Source organism: Pteropus vampyrus, unplaced genomic scaffold (assembly GCF_000151845.1).
Source record: "Pteropus vampyrus isolate Shadow unplaced genomic scaffold, Pvam_2.0 Scaffold139, whole genome shotgun sequence".
Taxonomy (NCBI): domain Eukaryota; kingdom Metazoa; phylum Chordata; class Mammalia; order Chiroptera; family Pteropodidae; genus Pteropus; species Pteropus vampyrus.
The window spans coordinates 4,239,121-4,260,717 of NW_011888920.1; the positions used below are offsets into that span (position 1 = coordinate 4,239,121).

The 21,597-nt window shown below is 34.9% G+C and overlaps 1 protein-coding gene across 2 annotated transcripts in view; it reads left to right on the forward strand.

Moving 5' to 3' along the window:
* The window catches only part of CUL5 (cullin 5), a 75,061-nt gene that overhangs the window by 12,361 nt on the left and 41,103 nt on the right, over positions 1-21,597 (forward strand). The window contains exons 2-3 of one of the 2 annotated variants that reach the window (XM_011368147.2): positions 6,839-6,948; positions 19,129-19,228. In XM_011368147.2, coding sequence (XP_011366449.1) covers positions 6,839-6,948; positions 19,129-19,228 — 210 coding nt within the window. The remainder of the gene's footprint in view (positions 1-6,838; positions 6,949-19,128; positions 19,229-21,597) is intronic. The other variant, XM_023535393.1, reaches the window with a different exon arrangement.

Sequence of the window (21,597 nt, forward strand, 5' to 3'; positions counted from 1 at the left end):
TTCTTATATCATAGTTTTTTGTTTTTTTGTTTTTTTGTTTTTTTGTTTTGCAATTTACAGATCTGATGAAATTAAGCCACGGGCTGGATCTGGCCCATACATTAGAAGTTTCTTCATTCCTCATCCAAGAAAGATTCAAGGAGTTAAGAATGTGGCTCTAACAGAACCAAATTATTTAGATTTGAACCCCTGCTCTGCTGCTTATTACCAGTAACCTTAAGGAAATAACCTAATCTCAGGTTACAGTGTATTATTTTTCATTATAAAATGATGATATCACCTAATACATAGGATAACACAAAGATTATCACCTAACACAAAGGTTAAATGAATTAATACACTTGTAAGTATTTAGAATAGTGTCTAACACACAACTAGCAATTAGATATTATAATGTAAAATGATCAAAATGATGGCGTGATCTATAATGAAGATTATGCTGAAGTTAAATAATAGAGGGTGTAAATAACTGAACTCAATTTTATTTACAGATATTAGGTATTTGAACTACCCATGGAAATGTAAAGTAAAATATTTAAAGGTAAACACAGGAAATTCTCTTTTGTATCACAGATATCATATGTACAAAATTAGCCAAATGCCATATATTTGCAATGAAAGAAATAGTAGAAAATCATGCAATGCAGTGATTAAACAAAACCAGTAAAAATATAATGAGAAACTTTTAAAAATTCCACCCTTCTATAACCTCAATTTCAAGCATCCTACTCTGATTAATTAACCACTCCTGTCTTTATAACTCATTCAAGTACTCTTATTTCAATAATCTAACTCTTCTAGGGTCTACAACTCATTTTTGCCACCATATTGATTAATGTCTTTAATCTGTAGGTTTATAGTTTTCATCAAATTAGGAAACATTTTGGCCTTTATTTCTTCAAATATCCCCCCTACCCCGGGACTCTAGTCATATGTAGGTTAGAATGATTTGATGTCCCACAGCTCACTGATACTCATTTTTTAAACTCCTGTTTCTACGATGTTCATGCTTTCCTCTGTCTTCTTGAATGTGTGGAGTATATTTATAATAGCTGGTTTAACATCTTTGTCTACTAAAACTATGTCATTTCTGGGTCAGTTTCTGTTGATGGGTTTTTCTCTTCGTGGGTTATATCTTCTTTCTTTGCCTGGTTGGTAATTTTTGATTGGTTGCCGACATTGTGAGTTTCATGTTTTAGGGGCTGGATTTTTAAAATATTTTTGGATTTGGCTTTGACACAGTTAAATTGATTGTAATCAGTTTGAACATTTTGAAGCTTGCTTTTAAGTTTTGTTAGAGTGAGTCTAGAACAACATTCAGGGTAGGGCTACTTTGGCTCCACTATAGATGCTGTACCTTTCTGAGGACTCTACCAATTCCTGGCATATTAAGAAACATTTCTACTCTGGCTAGTGAGAACATGAAGTACTCCTAGTCTCACCTTGTGTAGGCTCTGGTGATTGCTGTCTACTCCTGTCTAATAATTCTTTTCCCAGTCTCTGATAGTTTTCTCACACACTTGTCTAAGTCAATATTCAAACAAAGACTCAAGGGGACCCCTCTATATATCTCCAGAGCTCCCTTTCTGTGTAGCTCCCTATTTTCTTATACTCTGGTGCCACGAATTTTCATTGCTTTGGCATCCCCAAACTCTGAAATCTGTCTTCGAGTATTAGTAAAATCATCAGGCTATTTCATTTTCCCCTGCTTGTGCTGAGGCCTGAAATCTCTAGGCAGTATGCTTGGGCATTTGTAGGGCTCACCTCATTTGTTTTCCTTTTCTCAGGAAGCACTGTCCAGTACTGCCCTTAGGCTTTCTAGTTGTTTAGGCAGGTGGGGAAATCTGGCTCCTTTTATTTCATCATGATTGAAAGCAGGACTCTCATCATCCTGACGTCTTTTCTTTCTCCCTTACCCAGCATAAATTCTCTGTTCAATAATTATAATCACTCCTTCAAATACACTTTTGACTCCATTGCTCCTCTTTTGTTTCACTGGGGAAAACCACAACCCTGGTTAAATCTATCTCCTCACCTTTTAGTGCCAGCACCTGTGTAGTTAAATGTTGCAGAAGAAAATGCCCTCATGCTCTTTTCACTTTAGATATGTGACCACAAACTATAATTGAGCCCAGTCACACTACACTTCTGTAATCCACTTTCCTAGATGTCTGCTTCCCATCTTTTCTCTCTTTTTTTTATTTTTCCACTTTCCTAGATGTCTGCTTCCCATCTTTTCTCTCAAAATTCCTGCACCTCCTCCTCCATTCTCCAAGGCATTTTTCTTATTTCCACATCACTGAGAACTTAAAAAATGAACTTCTCAGCATGATAGCACATCTATCTACCTACCAGCATCTGCATGTACATACTTTGCCTTCTCTTAGCATATAGCCAATTTCTCCACCAGTGCATCAGATTCCATTCTCTCTTGCCCACCCTGGGCAATTTAAATTCTACAGCAGTATTCTCCCTTTTTCTCCTATACGTCAATATTATATCTTGGAACATGCTTATCAGTATACAAACATAACATATTACATTGTAAAAAAAAAAAATCAACTCCCTCTCACCCTAATAATTACAATGCCATTTCTGTGCTCCCTTTTACAGCAAAAATTGTCAAGTTGTCTGTTCTTTCTCTACTTTTTTCCTTTCTTTCTTAATTCTACTCCAGTCTGTCTTTTGTCCTTATCACTCTATAAAAAACTGATATTGGCAAAAATCTCAATGACTTCAATGTTGTTATTTCAGTTATCTTGCATTTGCTAAAGCTGATCAACCCCCTCTTTCTTGATACACTTTATTCGCTCGGTTTCCAGAATGCCATACTCTTGATTCTCTTGCCATCTCTGGTTGCTTTGTCTTCTTTCTTAGTTCTTACTCTTTTTTCTACTTCTTATTGCTGGATACCTAAAAACTCAGGCCTGGATATTCTCCTCTACTTATATTCACTCCTTTAGTGGTCTCTTCCAGTAATCTTTTAAAACCCACATGTATTCTAATGACTTACAAATTTTTATTTCCTAATCAGACCTTTCTTTTAAATTTCTATTTGCTTATCAAGTTGCCTATTTAACATCTTCAAATGTGTTTAAATGTGTCAAATGTAACATGTCTAAAGCCAAATTCTTAAGCTTTCATTTTTTAAACCTGTTACATCTGCAGTTTTTCCATTCCAGTTGATGGCAATGCCATACTTGGACATGTCAAATCACAAAACTTTTATTAAAGGAAAAATAATCCATAGATTAGGGAAATATAGTGCTTAACAAGCAGTGGAGCATTCTTAATGAGGGATTTTGAGCAAGAGTGAGTTTTATAGAATGTCAGAAGAAGCAATGTGTAAACAGGGCTAAGGATGGCTAGGAGGTCAGGGCTTTCTTTATAATGTAAGCAGGTCCTTTTTTTTTTTTTTTTTTTTGTCCCCATTAAGGTTATCTAGCTAAAGCTGAGTTGGAGGTTGTGATTGGTGTTAAGTTCCCTTGACAGGGAGCAGTTTCCTGTATGCGCAGCCTGACTTAGGTTTGGATTTGTGATGTGGACTGGCCATAAGGGTGGCCTCCATTTTGTGGGTCCTGATATACGAATTAATTTTATCAGATAAAAGCCTTAGAATCATCCTTTATTTCTTTCTCTCAAATGCATACTGTGAGGAAATTCTGTTAGTGCCACCTTTAAAACATAAAATCTACAACTTACTGACTCCATTGTTACCACCCTGGTCGAAGTCATTATCATCTCTCACCTTGCCTCCAAACCCTACCCATCTCTAACCCTTGCCCCTTGTAATGTATTCTCAACCTAGCAATCAGGGAGATTTTTAAATGTCACTTCTTGCTCAGAATTTTTTAATGGTTCCCCATCTCACTTATATTGAAGCTAAAGTCTTTATAGTGGCCTTCAAGGCCTTACATGATCCAGCCCTCTTGTTTTTCTGATCTCATCTGCTCTTTCCTCTGTCCTTACTTTGTTCTACCTTGAGTACATCTTCTATGTTCTACCTTGCAATGGCTGCTTCCTCTGCCTGGAATATTCTTCCCCCACATATCTTCCATGGCCAACTCCCCATTGGCTTCCCCATGGCCCATTTGTGTTTTTGAGAAGAGTACCTGTAAGGGAATTAGTTGTGATGTAAGGAGTGAATAAAAAGGGGCAGGGGGATGGTAAATGTTGAAATCCTCTTGGTCTGAAAGAGCCCACGTGTGAGATAATCCTAGACTTACTATACTAGCAATTAGTAAGAGTAATAATGAAAAACTTAAAGCAGCCTTAAGTTAGCCATTGGAAACATTTGTAAATCATGGTTCATAATTTGAAGGTCCCTTCACTTAGGCATTCTGTTTTGTAGAGAACAGGTTCGGTGCTGCTTAGTTATGACTTTTAAGAATATGCTCTTCAGTTTAACAGAATAAGTCAAAGAATTGCTTGAGTATCAAATTTGGAATCTATTATAAAAGCTTAACAGAAAACATTCAATTTTTAAACTCCTCTTTTAATTGGGTATTGGGGAAAATGTTTCTGTATTGACTCTTGGATGTTTTCATCAAATAGGAAAATGAAAATGTGTTTCCTATTATTTTGCCATATATGATACATTTCAGAGCCTAACCAGTATTTAATTTATCTTGAATACCCTTTTAGTCCTCTTTACCTTTTTGATTTTTAATCGATGGATTTATGGTACATTTAATTTTATAAATTGTCAAAATTGCTTATGGAAATAGACTTAATTGACATGATAAAGTATTCTCTTATTAAGAGGGAATTATGAGTCTCTGTCATAGTCAAGAAAAGATGTGTGTATTCTTTCTATGGTTCTTTGATACTTGTTAGTTTGTACACCATTTTCTTAGAGGGAAGAATAAATGAAGAAATGAGGGTTATAGGAAAATAACAGTAGAAAAAGGTTAGTACACAAAGTGTATGCCATAGGATCACAAATCTGACTGAATTTTTAATTAGATAACATTAATATGTCCATAAGGTAAAAATAAACTAGTTTTTCAGGGAAGAAGCGCAGCTAATCCTGGTACTAAATTTTGAGTGAATATCTTTTGTGGGTTCTTGTAATAAGAATACTGTGATAAAAGTAGATACCTGGGGCAAGACAGTACAATAGCTTTTAGGATCAGCTGTATTTGTAGACGTGTAAGAAGCATCACTTTCTCTCACAAGAGTTTAATGTTAGTGGTTCTTCATTGGAGGGAAGGGGTCCTAACATTTTAATGTAATTTTATCATGAATTTGCTAAACATGCAGATTCTAAACTCAGCCTCAAGAGCTTCTGATCCAGCAAGTCTAAGGTAGGTTCTAGAAATCTATATGTGTAACCACCATCCTAGATGATTCTAATATAGGTTCTTGTCAGATCATATATTTAGAAACTGCTTCTGGGTTATAATTTCAGGGAGTTCACATATTCTGCATAGTCAGTATATGAACATTATTTGATACAAGTGAGCAACATCTTCAACAATTGTATAGTAAAAACAATGGGTTTTGTAAGGGTGTGTGGTGCTGGTATCTTAGAAAATTAATGATTTTTGCTGAAATCTATTGATACCGGCAAAAGCAAGTTACATGGCCAATACTTAATTCGAAAAGGAACAGTACAAATGACTAATATATGGAGTTTCCCTTTTTCTCTTTTTAGTAATGTAATGAATTGATTTTATTTCTAATATTGAACGACTTTCACATTCCTGAGTTTAACCACACATGATTATGAAGTATTGTGTTGATATGCCGCCTGTTTAATTTATTAATATTTATTTAAGATTTTTGCATTTCTGTTCTCTAGTTAAATTGGTCTAGAATTTCCATTTCTTGTTCTTTTATCACCAATTTGGTATCAGGGTTTTATTAGCATTATAAAATGAGATAGGTATCTTTCTGTGGGTTTTTGGGGGGTTTTTTTGGTCTTGTTTTTCAGAGTTTATATAGATTTTCAGTACACTTTTTGTGTGGAGTTTAGGACAGCTATAAAATCAGAGGGTACTATCTCCACACACAAGACCACCCTTACTTCTGACACCAGCTGCATGTTTGGGAGGCTCCCAAAACCAGCTTGAGGTTCCAAAATTCATTAGAAAGACTCAGATCTTACTGAAAGCTTTTCTACTCAGGGTTACATTTTATTACAGAGAAAGGATACAGATTAAGATCAGCCAAAGGAAGAGACATAAAGGGCAGAGTCCGGGAGGGTTTCAAACACAGAACTTCCCTTGTCCTCTCCCATGTAGTCAGGTCACATTTCACTCCTTCCTCAGTATGTGACAGTGCATATGGAGTACTGCTAGCCAGGGAAGCTCACCTAACTTTTGGCATCAAGAATTTTTATTGGGGCTTCATCATGTGGGCGTGATTGATTGCTCACATGGGTAATCTCAGTCTCCAGGTTGGCTGATCCAAAGTCTCCACCCTAAGTCGCATTGTTGGTGTTTCTGGATTGCCTAGCCCCCACTTTAAGACTATATGTGTATGACTAGTCCTCTTCCTAAATCACATTGTTAGATTATCCAGTATGACCCAAGGTCCCCAGGCAAATAATGACATAACACTCCAAGGGCCCAGCGATTATCTACTAGAAGCCAAGGGCAAAGGCCAGACCACCTCTTTGGACCAGACTGAATTATTTACTATATACACTTTTGTACAATGGCTTTTCTATTTTATGGTTGTCTTCCTGTGATTCCTTGCTACCAAATTAAATTTATAGTGATTCCATTATGGAAAACTGATTCTTTTACATTTCTCTAGCTATCTCTTAAAAATAACATGCTTGTTTTAACTGCATTTAAATTAAACTACTGTTTATCCTTTTTTTTTATTAAAGAATAAAGGTTCTCTTCAGTTTGAAGACAAGTGGGATTTCATGCGTCCAATTGTTTTGAAGCTTTTACGCCAGGAATCTGTTACAAAACAGCAGTGGTTTGATCTGTTTTCGTAAGTAATTCATTAATTCAAACTTTTTGCTAACATAAAGGAAATTTTGGTAATGCATTTCTATAACCAAATGAAATGTTTACTCTGGATTGGTCTGTTTACCTGTTTAAAATTATTACTAGTTGACCACCCCTAGGTTCAGTGATTTGCTAGGAGGACTCTTAGGATCGAACATAATCATACTGATAGCCATGATAATGATACAAAGCAAAACTAGTAAAATTATTACTAGTTGACCACCCCTAGGTTCAGTGATTTGCTAGGAGGACTCTTAGGATCGAACATATCATACTGATAGCCATGATAATGATACAAAGCAAAATCAGCAAAGGGAAGAAGGCAAATGGGGTGAAGTCTAAGAAAAAACAGGTACAAGTTGCCCAGAGTACTCTCCCTGTGGAGTCACACAAAACACACTTAATTTCCCCAGCAACAAGATTGACAACATGTGTGATATGTTGTCTACTTGGGAAGCTCACTGGAGACTAAGTACCCAGGGTTTTCATTGGGGGCTGGCAGCCTCTGCCTGACATGAACCAGGATTCCAGACCCTTAGAAAACGAGAGCAAGTGTTCATTGTCAACCATGTTTATACGAACAATTTAGGCACAGTGAGCCATTCTTAACATTTCAGGTAAGTTTTATGTCAGTGTAGGGAACTGGTGACCATTCAAGTTCTCAGAGGCCAGCCAAAGCTAAGAAGGCTTTTCTTAAGAATACAGTCTCAGGTCTGCTATGTTAACTCTTGGCTTTTGGCCAAATGACTTTACAGCAAAACTGTTATCAGTAAGACTCCACACAGCAAGGCAAGACCAGCTTGTTGTATTGATTGCAGTTATACCTTTTAGAGGTCTTGGTTTTAGCTGATTAAAATATATCCTATACACCATGAGGTTTATCTTAGAAAACTAGATGACTTTCTCTTTCACTTTTTATATAGATCTTTTTTACATGTCCCGAGGTATCAACTCAGGCAAAGTATAACTCTGGCCCATAAGTTGAAGCAGACCTGAGAGCTTTCGAGGGTTGAAACAGTTTCATGATAGTCAGGGTTCACATGGTACCCCAGGAAACAAAGAATTTACAATCGTTAGGGTATCCCAAGCAAGACATACATTAGGCAGTATAGATTAACAAGGCCCCCAGTGTGTCCCACTTCCCCTGGGTCCTTTTGCTCTAGAGTTCCCAATTTAGTCCAGTTAATTCAGTTCAGGCCTTGATTTCAGTTGGACTGCCTGAAATCAGTTCCAAATGGTTTCATTTATCCATGAGGCCAGTTCATTTGCCTAACTAGTGTGGATTTAGTGTGGATTTAGAAGTGTTCTTTGGGAAGTGCTGCCTCAGAGCACTCTTAGATTGGAAGCTCGGCAGTCAGTGTGAATTCAGGGCACTCACAGAAGCACGGAAAGCCTACACTAGAGGAGTTTTTCTTCAGGAAGAAGAGACAGCTTTCAAGAATAGTTCTGAAAAACAAAAATTAATGTCTTCCTCTCCTGGTGCTGGGTTTTGTTTTTTCTGTCATAAAATTAGTATGTCCAATTCAGTAATGAAAACTATTCATTTTTTCCCAATGATCCAGACCTGTAAGAGGAGCAAAAGCATTTTTACAGAAAGATATTTTTGTACAACTTAAGTAGAAAGACATATCACATTTAGGAATTGGTCAAGATGGAATCTCGAATTTTCAGAAATTTTATGAATAGGTTTATGTTACCTCCCACTCCTTTTGTCCTCATTTATCTAGTGAGCAACCTAGAAAAGATCAGTTTCTTTCTGAAGACAGCTGTGTTTAATAAACAGGTTTCCTTACTGAGGTGTGTGTACAAGGAAGCTCGGAGAGGTGAAGGTATAGGAGATAGAATCAGGTTATTAATACATTGTTGGAAAACTGCAGCTAATTCAAAAAGCTGAATACAGGTCAATAGCAGTGAGACATTTATAAGAGGGGTTCAAGAGTCTAGTCCGTGAGGAGTGAGTATAGTACCCTCTCCCAACTTGAATCTTGGCAGTAAACACAAGAATGTACTTAGTCTCTCTATCAGATATATAGAACCAATCAGTAGCTTGATTTCAGATGGCCCCATCAGAGATTAAGCCCTTTTTCTGTGGGTATCTGCAAGTGATTCAGATGATCCAACCAGAAGGCATGATGTTCTCAGTTTATGGCTTCACAGAGAGTGTCTTAAATCTTACGCAGTCCTCAAGTCAAAGTCTTGTTCATCGAGCACGTGCCTGCCTTAGTTCGGTACAACTTGTGTTGAGATTTATTTTAAACAGCCCAATATCAGACAATATAGTTTCAGCCTAGAGTCAGATCCAACCAATTAGGATCTATGAATTCAGGATTCCAAAAAAGCCAGTGACTTTTCTTCAGCATCAGCAAAGCTATGATATGGCATAACAGACAGTCAATTCCAGGTCCAAGTTGATGATCAAGACTCTTCTAAGCTCATTTCATGTTGTCTTAAAGTCTAAATTAATCCACTCAAAAATATGCACATTGGGCTGGAAGATCATCAGCCTCTAAGGGTCAGACATCTGATTTCAAAAGAGCTTAGTAGCAACTAAAAACTACTTTTTAAAACAAAAGTGTCATGCCTTCTGCAGATTTCCTTTGTTTTCATCTTGTCTCCCTTTTCTCAGAGACACCAATAGGTAAAAATAATAGTAAATATCATCCATTACAGAGATTAATTCTGTTTCTAATACTTAAACCATTTAAATTCCAATCTCCTCACCAGCGGTAAAAAGCAAGGAAGATGTGTCTCATTAACTTTTATTTTCCAGCTTTCCTGACTGATATGATTCCTCTCGCATTTATGAAAGTCTAAGCATATACTGTTTTATATGTTTATCATATATCCAAATGTGATAGCCATAACATACAAAGCCATCTTTTAAACCTCTCATTATTACAAATTTATTTAAATCCTGGCAGTAAAATTCAGTATTTATAACATTAGCCATTGCAGTTGCTGAGAGACCCTGACTGGAATGCAAGGGGTACAGAGGGGTTGATGCAGCAGCAGTTAGACTGAAGTTAGCAGCAGTTAGAAACAGCTGGAGTGGTTTCCTCTCCCTTGGTTTATCTAAAGCTTTCTCCAGCTCTGGGATCTAATTTAACTATTATTTCCTCATGCTTGAAGGAGAGAGCAACACAGTTAACATTTTTGGTCCATCCAAAGCTTGCCTTTGAGAACTTTTGAGGCTTTTCTCTTCCTACTTGGAGGTGAGAACAAAAACCAAAAGTATCACCCAGCCTGTGCTTTTTCTCCTCTCACTTTAGTCAGTATGGCCAAAAGCAGCCAGGGAATTGAGTGAGCCAACTCTCCTTGGGTTAGATCTGTCATTTTAAAATTTCATAGATAGCTTTCACAACAGATACCAACTCAGCTGCTGTTTCATAGCCACCCAGGCAGCAAAGGTTTGTGGTCTTGCCACTTCATCCTTCCCTTTTCCCAAACAATCCTTTTACCATGCTTCAGTGAGTCAGAGTTGTTCTAGTGAATCCCACTTGTGACACCAACCATATCGGCAGTCTCAAGACCACACCAGGTTCACTGATTGCTAGGCAGACTCACAGGACTCAGCATATAGGTATATTCATGGCCATGTTTTATTACAGTGAGGGATACAAAACAAAATGCCACATAGGTGCGTGTGGCAAAGTCCAGGGGAAATCAAGTACAAGTTTCCAAGTATCCTCCCCCAGTGGATACACAGGATACACTTAATTCCTCCAGTAAGGAATTGTGACAGCACATGTAAAATGCTGTCTGCTGGGGGAGCTCAATAAAGACTCAGTGCCCAGGGAGCTGGTCACATAGTCAGCCTCTACCTGACATGAACCAAAATTCCAGAGTCCTAGACAAAAAGCAAGTGTTCAACATAAATCTTATTTTTTTTACATAAAAGGTTTAGGCACAGTGAACCATTCTTAATCAGGAAATGGTGAGGGCTCTCCCAAAATCTAAGCTCCTAGATGCCAGCCAAGCACAAGCCTTGCAACCATGTCTTCCTAAGGACAGCTGTCTCAGACCTGCTATAATTTGTGTGTGTGTGTACCGGTGAAATACTGTGAGTTGTAGATGTGTGATTGAATAATCTATACATGTTAAGCCGTTGTGCTCATTTTTTCTCTTTATCATATAAGAAAATAGTCTAATAATGTAGAACTTGTTGCATAATATTAACTTATATCCATGAATCTGCCTTTTGAGAAATTAGAATTCAATGAGAAACAGCTGAGACCTTTTGAAACTTCATAGCATTTATATATACATGTATTTTTCTTAAATTATTTAAACTTTTATGAATAATATGTTGAATGTGGCAAGGGTTTTTTTGTTTTGTTTTTTGTTTTATTTTTGCCAATTTGTGTTGATAATATTTATCATCTAGAATAATACTTATTTTCTGTGCACTCCTGACTGAGAACAGGAACATAGTATGGTGGTTTTCCTTGCATAAGGTATCCTTCCAAGTAGAAATAGTCAATAACCTTGTACTTGCTACAATTAGTGGCCTCAGCATCTCATTTTCAAAACTCCTTGATTTTCTTGGACTTACTCAAGGTTGCTCAATATGTGGTCCTTTTAGGTTAAAGGATTCCTGTATGTCTTACCATGTATGCTGTCACCAAAATTGGAAGACCTATATTAATTGAAACCTTTCCAAATTTTAGCCTATTTAACCATATTAATAACATTTAGATTGCTTATATCTAAACCTGAGGTACTAAAATAATGTACTGACATTAAACTACATTGGCCAGCTATATGCTTCACTTTTCTCATAACCTGTGTCATGGTTTCTCAGTGCATTTGGGGTAGTTATAAAAAACCTTGCATGGCGGGATGTTTATCACCTCTGGCCTTCATCCTCATAAAGTCTAGTAGTGGATACTCCCTACCCACCTCTTATTGTTGAAACAAAAAAAAATCTCTCACGTGTTTCCAAATGTCCTGATGGGGCAGTAACTCCCTCAGTTGAGACTGGCTGCTTTAAATACATGTTTGGTTTGACTCTGGTGTGTGAAATAGAAGCCAGAATTGAATAATTATTTTCAACTTGTGAGACTTTAAAGAAAATTCCTTTCTATTATAAATAATTTCTAAAAAGATGTTTTTCTTGTTCCTAAGCTGATTTTTATGATACCACTTTTTTTTTTTTCTTTTTTTCTGCCTCATCTCAGTCATCTTAGCTGACTCATCCTGTATGCCAGTTAAATGTTGATTTCCTTCAGGGGTCCATATTTTTCCTTTTCTTATACCCGAGTTCTCACTTCTGTATAAGCAATTCAGGTTATTTTTCTGACTCGAACGTCCAGACCTATGAGATCTTTTGTTTCCTGCATATATGTCTCTTAAGTTCCATATGTACTCCATATTTTGAATCATAAAAATCTGTTATTCATAGTCTCAAGCTAAAAATCTGGCAGCTACCATGAACCTCCTGTGATTTTTTACTTCCATATTGAGTCAATTTCTTAGTTGCATAGATTTTTATTAAATATCTCTTGAACATCTTTCTATTCCAGTTGTCTTTTTCCTCTCTGTCTCACCTGAATGATTACAATAGTTCTCCATTTCCCTACCTTCTTTGTTGTTTTCTCTGTGTGTTAGTTAGCTATTGCTGCCAAACAAATTGCTCTGAAACTTATCAGCTAAAAACGACAAACATTATCTTACAGTTTCCGAGGATCAGGAAGTTAATAGCAGCTTAATTGGATAGTTCAGGCTCAGGGTCTCATGAGGTCACAGTCATGCTCTCTGCAAAAGATTTGGTCCTGTATTCAACTAGGACTGAATGATCTTCCATGCTTACTCACATGATTGTTGGCAGGTCTCAGTTCTTCACTAGCTTCTCAGTTCCTCACCCTGTGGAACTCTCCATAAAGCCATTTGCGGTGTGGCAGCTCATTTTTCCCAGAGTGAGCGTGCTCCCAAGATAGAAGTCATGATGTTTTGTAACATAATTTTGGAAGTGATAAGTCGTCACTTCTGTCATATGCTATTAATCATACAGACAAATGCTTCTACGGTATAGGAGGAAACTGTGCACAGGTATAAATACCACCAGGAGATAGAGATCATTGTGGGCCATCTTAGAGACTGTACATCAGAGTTAGAGGACGCAACGTTTAGAAAAATCCTCAAATTCTAGTTTATATCATTATGCAAGAGATTACTTTGAAAAATGAAATAGTCAAAATAAAGAAGAGATCTTTGAAATAAAAAATAAAAGCTAAATAATAAAAGACCAAATTAATAATTTGAAAAATAAAACCAAAAAGTTCTCACTGAATGTAGAGCAGAGTATGGAAAATTAAATAAAAAGAGTATGGAGGACAGACCTAGAATTGGTTAACTTCTACTTAGAGTTCCAGAAGGAGAGAACAGAAATAGTAGTGGAGAGATATAGTCTAAAAGTTTAAGAAGAAAATTTCCCAGGGCTGAAAACTCTTGTCCCTTCGTACCCATTCTATAACGCTTCATATTGAAAGTGCTAACAAAAAAACATGCCTAGACATGACCTTAAGGACTTTCAGAATTCAAGGATAAAGAAAATAATCCTAATTCCAGAGAAGAAAAAAGTTACCTTTCAAACAAAACAGACTGTCCCTATTCTCTTTATTAGCCATTTGGGATGCAGGAGGTTGATGGAAAATATTCAAAGGGAAATTATTTTGAAACTAGTATTCTATACCTAGTCAAGTTTTTAATCAAGTTTAAGGTAAAATGGACATTTTCAGACAGGTAAAGATGTAGAGGATGTAAGGATCTGCAGAAATGGAACAGGCATCCTTTCCTCTACCACTACCAACTTCAGCTGTCAAACAGATTGAGTTTTATTAAACTAACAGAAAGAGGTGCTCTTAAACTGGAAATCCTAACCATAAAATGAATATAAATAGAAAAAAAGCAGACATCATCCAAAAATACAAAATACAAATCAAAGCATTTTAGCTTATAAAAATTGTTCCATAGAAACCAACTACAAAGCAGAACACAAATGCAACACTCCAAACTGAATTTAGTATCCTCAAACAATCATTTCGGTTTATAAAAAACGATCTTGAATCTAAAATTCAAAAGCTAACTAGAGAAATCACAAAAAAAAAAAAAAAAAAGGAAATGAAATGAAAATCGAAACTTATCTTGTATATGTGGTTATATTCCATTTTTCTTCCCTAATAGTATGTATTTTATCTGGCTCTTAAGGAGTTGATCTGTTTTATAGGTTTTTTTCCTGGAACCAAATAATCACTTTGATATGATACATCCTATAAGAACTTCTTGGCTCCACCTAAGCCATTCTTAAGTGGAAAGAGTTTATAGCCTAAAATGCCTGTAAATGGAAAAAAAGGCTAACAGTCATTGAGCTAATTTTTCATTTTAAGAAATGAGGAAAAAACTTCAGCAAATTAAACCTAAAGAAAGTAGAAGGAAAGACAAAAGCCAAAATTAATGAAATACAAAATAACTATGCAATGAAGAAAAGAAAAAAGGCAAAAATTAGTTCTTTGGAAAGAATAACATTCCATTTTTGTTCATTATCAAATTATAATTTGCTTCTTTATTGTCTTTTCTGGTTTCTTTGATTTATTTTTTCCAGTTTCTTAGTTCTTTTATTGAATTCTTAATTTATTATTTTTATCCTTTAAAAGCATTCAAGGTTATGCATTCTTTTTCTTAATACTGTTTTTATCATTATAGGTTTTGTGGTATAAAGTGTTTTTCTTTTTATTACTTTGTTCATTGTTAGTAAATTTTTTTTGTTTTCTTTAATCCATGTATTATCTAGGAATTTAGCTTCTAAGTAGTGAAGTTTTTGTCACTTTTTAATTTATGGATTGTGATCAGAGAAATAGCCTATAAAAATATCTTTTAAAATTTTTGTATGCATGTGCTTTTAGGAAAAAATTATCGTTTTGAGTTGCAAGAATCTTTACTCATATCTACTGATTGTATTTTTAAATTCTTCTATGTTTTTAATTTTTTTTCTTCTAGATTTTCAAATATGGGAAGATTTTGTGATAGACACTGTTGATTAGCTAAGCCATACTCATTCCCAGTTCTCTCTGCCTTGTGTGTCTTCCACTGTAGAGGTTGGATCATTTAATATTCACTTTTTTGGCTTCCCTTGTGCTAGGGTAGCCATGTGACACAATTTCGGAAAATAGGTCTATAGGAGAAGGACTTCTAGGAAAGTCTTTGCTTTCCAGATGAGTTAAACTAATGTACCTGGCACTATCCTCCCCTGACTCTTTTGACATGCTAAGATGACAGTGGAGAAAGAAAGATCCTGGTGAGTCTCTGAACAAACACCAGCAATTCTCTAGCTCTAGATTTCTTTTATATAAGAAAAAGAACCTAGTAATAAATATAAGCCACCGTTAATTGAGTTTAATTCTGTTTTCAGCTGAGTGCATCCTAACTAATGTAAGGGTGTTTAAAGTATTCCAGTGCATTTGTATGTATCAAGTTCTTGCATATCTAATTATTTTTGTTCTACATTTTGATATATATATTTTCTGGTGTAAATAGATGGACATATCTTCATAAATAATGCTTTTTATCATTATATAATGTTCCTTCTCTCTAGTTCTTTTAATCATAAATTCCTCTTTGGATGACATTAATGTATCTACCTTGTTTTCTTTTGGTTTGTGTTTCCCTAGTATTTCTTAAGAGACACTAGTTTTAAAAAACTTTTTTTGTAAAGCATACATTACACTAATTACCATTTTAGCCATTTTAAAGTATACGATTCAGTGGCAATTGAGTACATTCATAGTGTTGTGCAAACATCGGCATTATCCATTTTCAGAACTTAGTTATCCCAAACAGCTCTATACCTATTCAACAGAAATTCTCCTTACCCCTTGCCCCCATCCCCTGGTATCTTCCATTCTACTTTTTGTCTATAAATTTGCCTATTCTAGGTATCCCATGTAAGTGGAATCATAGTATTTGTCCTTTTGAAAGCCATACTGTCTTCTCATGGAATAATTTATTCAGCTAAGGTTTAATGTTATAACTGATTTTTCGTTTTTCCTGCTTTTATAAATTTATCACTTATTAGACACTATTTTTTCCTCATTTTTCCTTTTACTTATTTTTGTTAATTTGAAAGTTCATTTTCATTAGTGGTTTCTTACTCTCAGTCAAAGGCATTATGGTATTACTATTAATTAAAAGCAAAATATCTATTTTTTTATACCAAGGTCACACTATTTGCCTTTTACTTCCATTTTACCCAGAGAAGTTGAAACCTTTGGAATACTTCTTAGCTCTTGCATCTCCCATCCCTTCTTTCTATCCCCTTGAAATCTTTGAAAAGCTTTTGCTTTGTCATTCTCCCGCTCCCCAATTCCCTGATTTTTCTAATATAGTTAGGTATTTAAAAAATTTTCCTTACGGCATGTCCCTTTTTAAAATCACTTTGGTTATATATTCCAACAGAATGTATTCTTACTTCTGCAGACTTAATTTCATGTATTATATTGCTCACTATTACTCCTTCCCTTTTATCTTGAAGTGCCATTTGGTATAACAAATAAAGTACGTGAACTAGACCTACATGCACAGTTAAAGTACGTGAACTAGACCACATATAAATGAGTAAATGTCAGAAGCAATGTTGAGCAAAAAAATTATTTGAAAAAATTACTATTCGGTAAAATTTCTCTAAAGTTCAGAAATCCTCATAGTATATTGTAAAACTTGAAAAAAAAATTCAGGCTTGGTTACATCTAGGGTGGAAAGGAAGAGGGTAAGATTACGGAGTGGAACATAGAGGGCTTTAAGGGCGCTATAATACATTCTTCAAGTATATTATAATACGTTCCTCAAAATGTGTATGAAAATGACCAGGAGACTCGACTTGTTCTATTGTGTGAGTAGTATTGTTTTGAATAAGAAAGAGCGTATTGAGGACATTCTTTCCTGATATAACACCACATGGGAATATCAGGAGGTTGAGAAAAGAGAGCTAGAGAAGATGTACTAATAAACCAATATCAAGTTTCTTTCTTAGGTAAGATCGTTTTGGAGCTGCCCATCCCCATATCCAGTCCATCTTGTCTTAGGAGACACAAGTCATATTTGAGCCCTTCCAACATGTACCCAGCAGTAGTTTGAGTATGGTAGGGATATTAAGGTTGTTCTTTTGAGGGACATTTCCCTCAATAAATCTCTTGCACGTCTAATCCCATCTGCTTCTGGGGAAAATATAAACTTAAGACATGAGTCAATATATGTAAAGTGCATGGCAACATAGTAAGCAGTCAGTTCCTGTTAGTTTTTGTTATAATAAACTAAGATGATGGTGATTTTGATTATGGTAGTGGTGATGGTAGGAAGTGTCCAAATTGGAGAGACATTTAGGTGATATATACAGTAGGACTGTGATTGAAAATAGAGGATAAAGGATTAGTTTGCCCAATTTTTTGCTTATCACTCCCCACTTCACATGCCAACCATATTGATTTGTGTACAGTTCACTGCAAACACCTAGTGATCCATAGTTCTTTACTCATATTGTTACTTCTTCATAAAATATCTTACCCCAACTTCTTACACCTTTGCCTGGTAAACTCCTATTTGTTCTTTGAGATTAAGCTCAGGAATCAGCTCTTTCACGGAGCCTTCCCTTTTCCTATTTACCTCTCTCATTTCTACCCTCACTTTCTCCTTGGGTTCCAAAACCATCTTGTGTTTATATTAATAGTAGTAGTTGTAAACATCTACGATGAATTATAATCAGTCTATTTTTATATCAGTTTCTTCTTTTAGACTCTAGATTCCTTTAATCATGAGGTGAGATTGCAAAGGTATTATAGGGGTCAGTTAATGGTTATTTGGTACTTTATTCAAAGAGCAATGGAAAACCATTGGAAGATTTAAATATAGAAGCAATATGATATGACTTTTGAGTTTTATGGAGATCACTTTGGCTACTGTTTGGTGGGTGGATTGGAAAAGTGCAGAAATAAATTTTGGAGAATGGTTTAGTGTGGGCTCTGGAGCCGAATTGCCTGGTTCCACCATTTACTAGCTCCGTAATCTTGTGAATATTACTTAACCTTTCTTCGCCTCAGTTTCCACATGGAAATAAAAATAGTACTCCTTCAGAGTTGCTGTGAAAGTTAAATGAGTTAAAACAGCTTAGAATAGAATTTGGCATATAGTAAACAGATGTTACCTATTATATTGTTATTTAACAAATATTTGTGTGCTTACTGCATCCTAGGCACTGGACCAGATACCACTATTAAGCTGAATTTAACAAATGACAAAAGAAAGTTCAAATTAATATGCAGACAAAACTTTGGGTTATAATAATGTCCCTAAGAATCTGAATATAAATCAAGCTATTTGGCCATTGTTACGTTATAAATTTGAAGATGTTTTATTTAGGTTTCTTTGACATTTTTTTTATAGCAGGTGTCCTTTAGGGTACTGAATGAGTCACTGTGGGACATTTTTTGGACGAAAGAATCCTCAATATAAGACTCTCCTTTTGTTATGTTTCCCTGTCCTACAACTTGGTAATTAAGAAATTAACTTTGTGAACATTTATTATAATTAAATATATTTCTATAATAAATGACTTTTGAGTAAACTATGTCAGTTTTGTAAGTTCAGGGCTTTTGTATGCCAGTCTATGAGAGCTTTTGTTGTTTTTTTAAATAAAGGAGACAGTTGTAATTGATGTGTAAATGTAATGAATGTAGGGGGGTTGTGGAGGGGCGGGGGGGGGGGGGGGGGGGGGGGGGGGGAAGCTAGAAGATTCTCTAACAGGATTTAAATTACTTAATTTTTAAAAAACAATTGTTTATTGTGTTAAAGAATTAAAAGGATTTACACTTTACACAAGAAAATATTAATAGTTCATTTTGGGGGGTGGGATTAGGAAATAGTATACTTTTATAACAAAATATTTTATGCAATAAGTAGCAGAGATTTAAAGTAAACAATGATAAAGAAATTAAAATATAAACAAATGTATATGTGACATAGAAAGAATGCTTGGTTCATATGAATGGATTCAGGCACCCTTAGGTTGGTCTAGTAGCATGGTTCATGGAAACCATATTAAAATAGAACTTAATACAAGTTTTGTTTTTGTTCTTGTTCCAGTGTGAATGTTCATTTATCTGCTTTATTTTTACAGAGATGTGCATGCAGTTTGTCTTTGGGATGATAAAGGCCCAGCAAAAATTCATCAAGCTTTAAAAGAAGATATTCTTGAATTCATTAAGCAAGCACAGGCAGTAAGTTCTGCATCTTTATATTATTTTAAGACTTTACTCAAAGAATATTATGTTTTTTTTATTTTGAATGTAAGACTTCTTGAAGTAATTTTAAATATCACATTGTCTTTTGACATATTTGTTAAACAAATTTTTTTTAATGAAATGATTGTTTGTTGTCTCCCCTAGTGACGTTTCTTTCAAGAGAGTACGTTATTATCCGCAATTAAAAGATAGCATAAAAAAATTAAGATTTTTATATGTTCTTTTGACATCCCCACCACTGTTATTTTTTGGCATATGCAGAAATAAAGTATAATTTCAAATCAATTCTGACATCATTAATATATACCTTACCACTTTGAAGAAGAGCCGAAGGACATAAGATTATTTCCCTTTCTAAAGAATGAAGTTTGAAAACTAGAGAGCTAGAATTTCTTATTCCTTAGTTGAAATTTTATGTCAATGTCTTATACATTAGTGAAAGTTGTCTGTTAGAAATCTTGTTAAAAACTAATAGCTGCTTAGCAGTTGGAAATTGAAAATAAGTTTTCTCTATATGTGACTTAAAGGAAGATACTGAAATTTAGTATGTGATCGGTAAATATTTAATTCTGCTAATGTTTGACCACTACCATGATGAAATAAGAATAATGTTATATTGGGTATTATAGTTATGAAATAAAAGGCTTTATTGCTAACACCATTATTTCTGCCATTTTAATAATTTCAAAAAATATTGTTTTAGAGGAAATTATATTTTAAAGAAAATAAATCATTTTTCAGATTTATTTAGAAAAATTAAATGTTTCAGTGTCAAAATTTAATCGAAACTGTATTTTTACAAAACTGATTTAGGAGTGCAGTTTCCACTTGTAGTGGAAATCATATCAGCTTATCTGTCCATGACTTTTGGTGAAATAAATTATGTATTTCAAATTGGTAGAGGTTTATTCTTCAGTTTCTGGAAATGAGCTCATAAAGAATCATCTTAGGTATTGTTAACAAACGGTAAAAAATATACTTCACACTAGAAAACAAAATATGTTAAGAGTTTCAGTGTAACATGACCCAGTGAAGTTTGGAATGTAGACCTCAGTAAGAACTTGAGGATGGGATTTAATGCCGCTAATTCAGAGCAGTTAAATTATAGGAATAGCAGTGCCAGACACAGGTATATGATGTTAAAAGATTTTTAAACATTTAAGAAAATCTAGCTTTGTGAGTTATTTTACTAGTCAATTATTAGACTAATTGAGCTTATCTCGTTAGAAAAGGCCAAATCTCCCAAACAGGAAAGACAGTATGCATTAAAATGTTTATTATAGCATTATTTAAAATGGCTATAAAAAGGAAAGTAAAAATATACTGCACTTGGGAAGTTATTAGGATATTTAAATTTTTTTTTTAGATTAACATTACTTTTACTTGCTCATAATTCTGTGGTTTAGTAATTTGAGATAGGCTTACATGATTTCTCCTAAGCTTACTAATGTGGCAGCGGTGAAGTGCAAGGCCTGGATGGCCCATGAGAGCTTTTCTCACATACTTGGTGTTTGCTGCTAGCTTCCATCTTGACTTCTCTCCTCTCATGTGGCTTCTCATTCTTAAAGAATGAGAAGTGGGTCTACAACAGTGGTCCCCAACCTTTCCAGTATTGTCTCAGAAATCTCACAGTATCACATAAGCTGCATTCTGTTGGTCAAAGCAAGTCACAGGACCAGCCCAAACTGCGGTGGTGGAGAAACAGGCTCCACCATGTTTTTAAAAAATTAGATATAATTAATATTCCAGAATATTCACCCTCTTAAAATATATAGTTTGGTGGGTTTTGGTATATTCATGAAGTTGTACAACCATTACCCACTAACTCTAGAACATTTTCACTGCCCCAAATAGAAACTCTGTACCCATTAGCAGTTACTCTCCCATTACCACAACCACTAATCTACTTTCTGTCCACATAGATTTGTTTATTCTGGACACTTCCTATAAATGGAATTGTACAATATGTGGCCTTTTATCACTAGCTTCTTTCACTTACGATAACATTTTCAAGGGTCATCTGTGTTGTAGCTTTTATCAGTATTTCCTTTTCATGGCTGAATAATATTCCATTTCATGTCTATGCCACATTTTGTTTATTCATCATTGATAGACATTTGGGTTTTTACTTCTTTTTGTCTATTTTGAATAGTGCTGCTATAAACATTTGTGTACAAGTTTGGTTTTTCTTGGATTTTTTTTTTTTTTTTTTAGGTATAATTGACATATAATAGTTTAAGGGGTATAACATAATGATTCAATGTTTGTATTATTGCAAAATGGTCACAATAAGTCTAGTTAACATTTATCACATAGTTAAAAACTTTTTTTTCTTGTGATGAGAA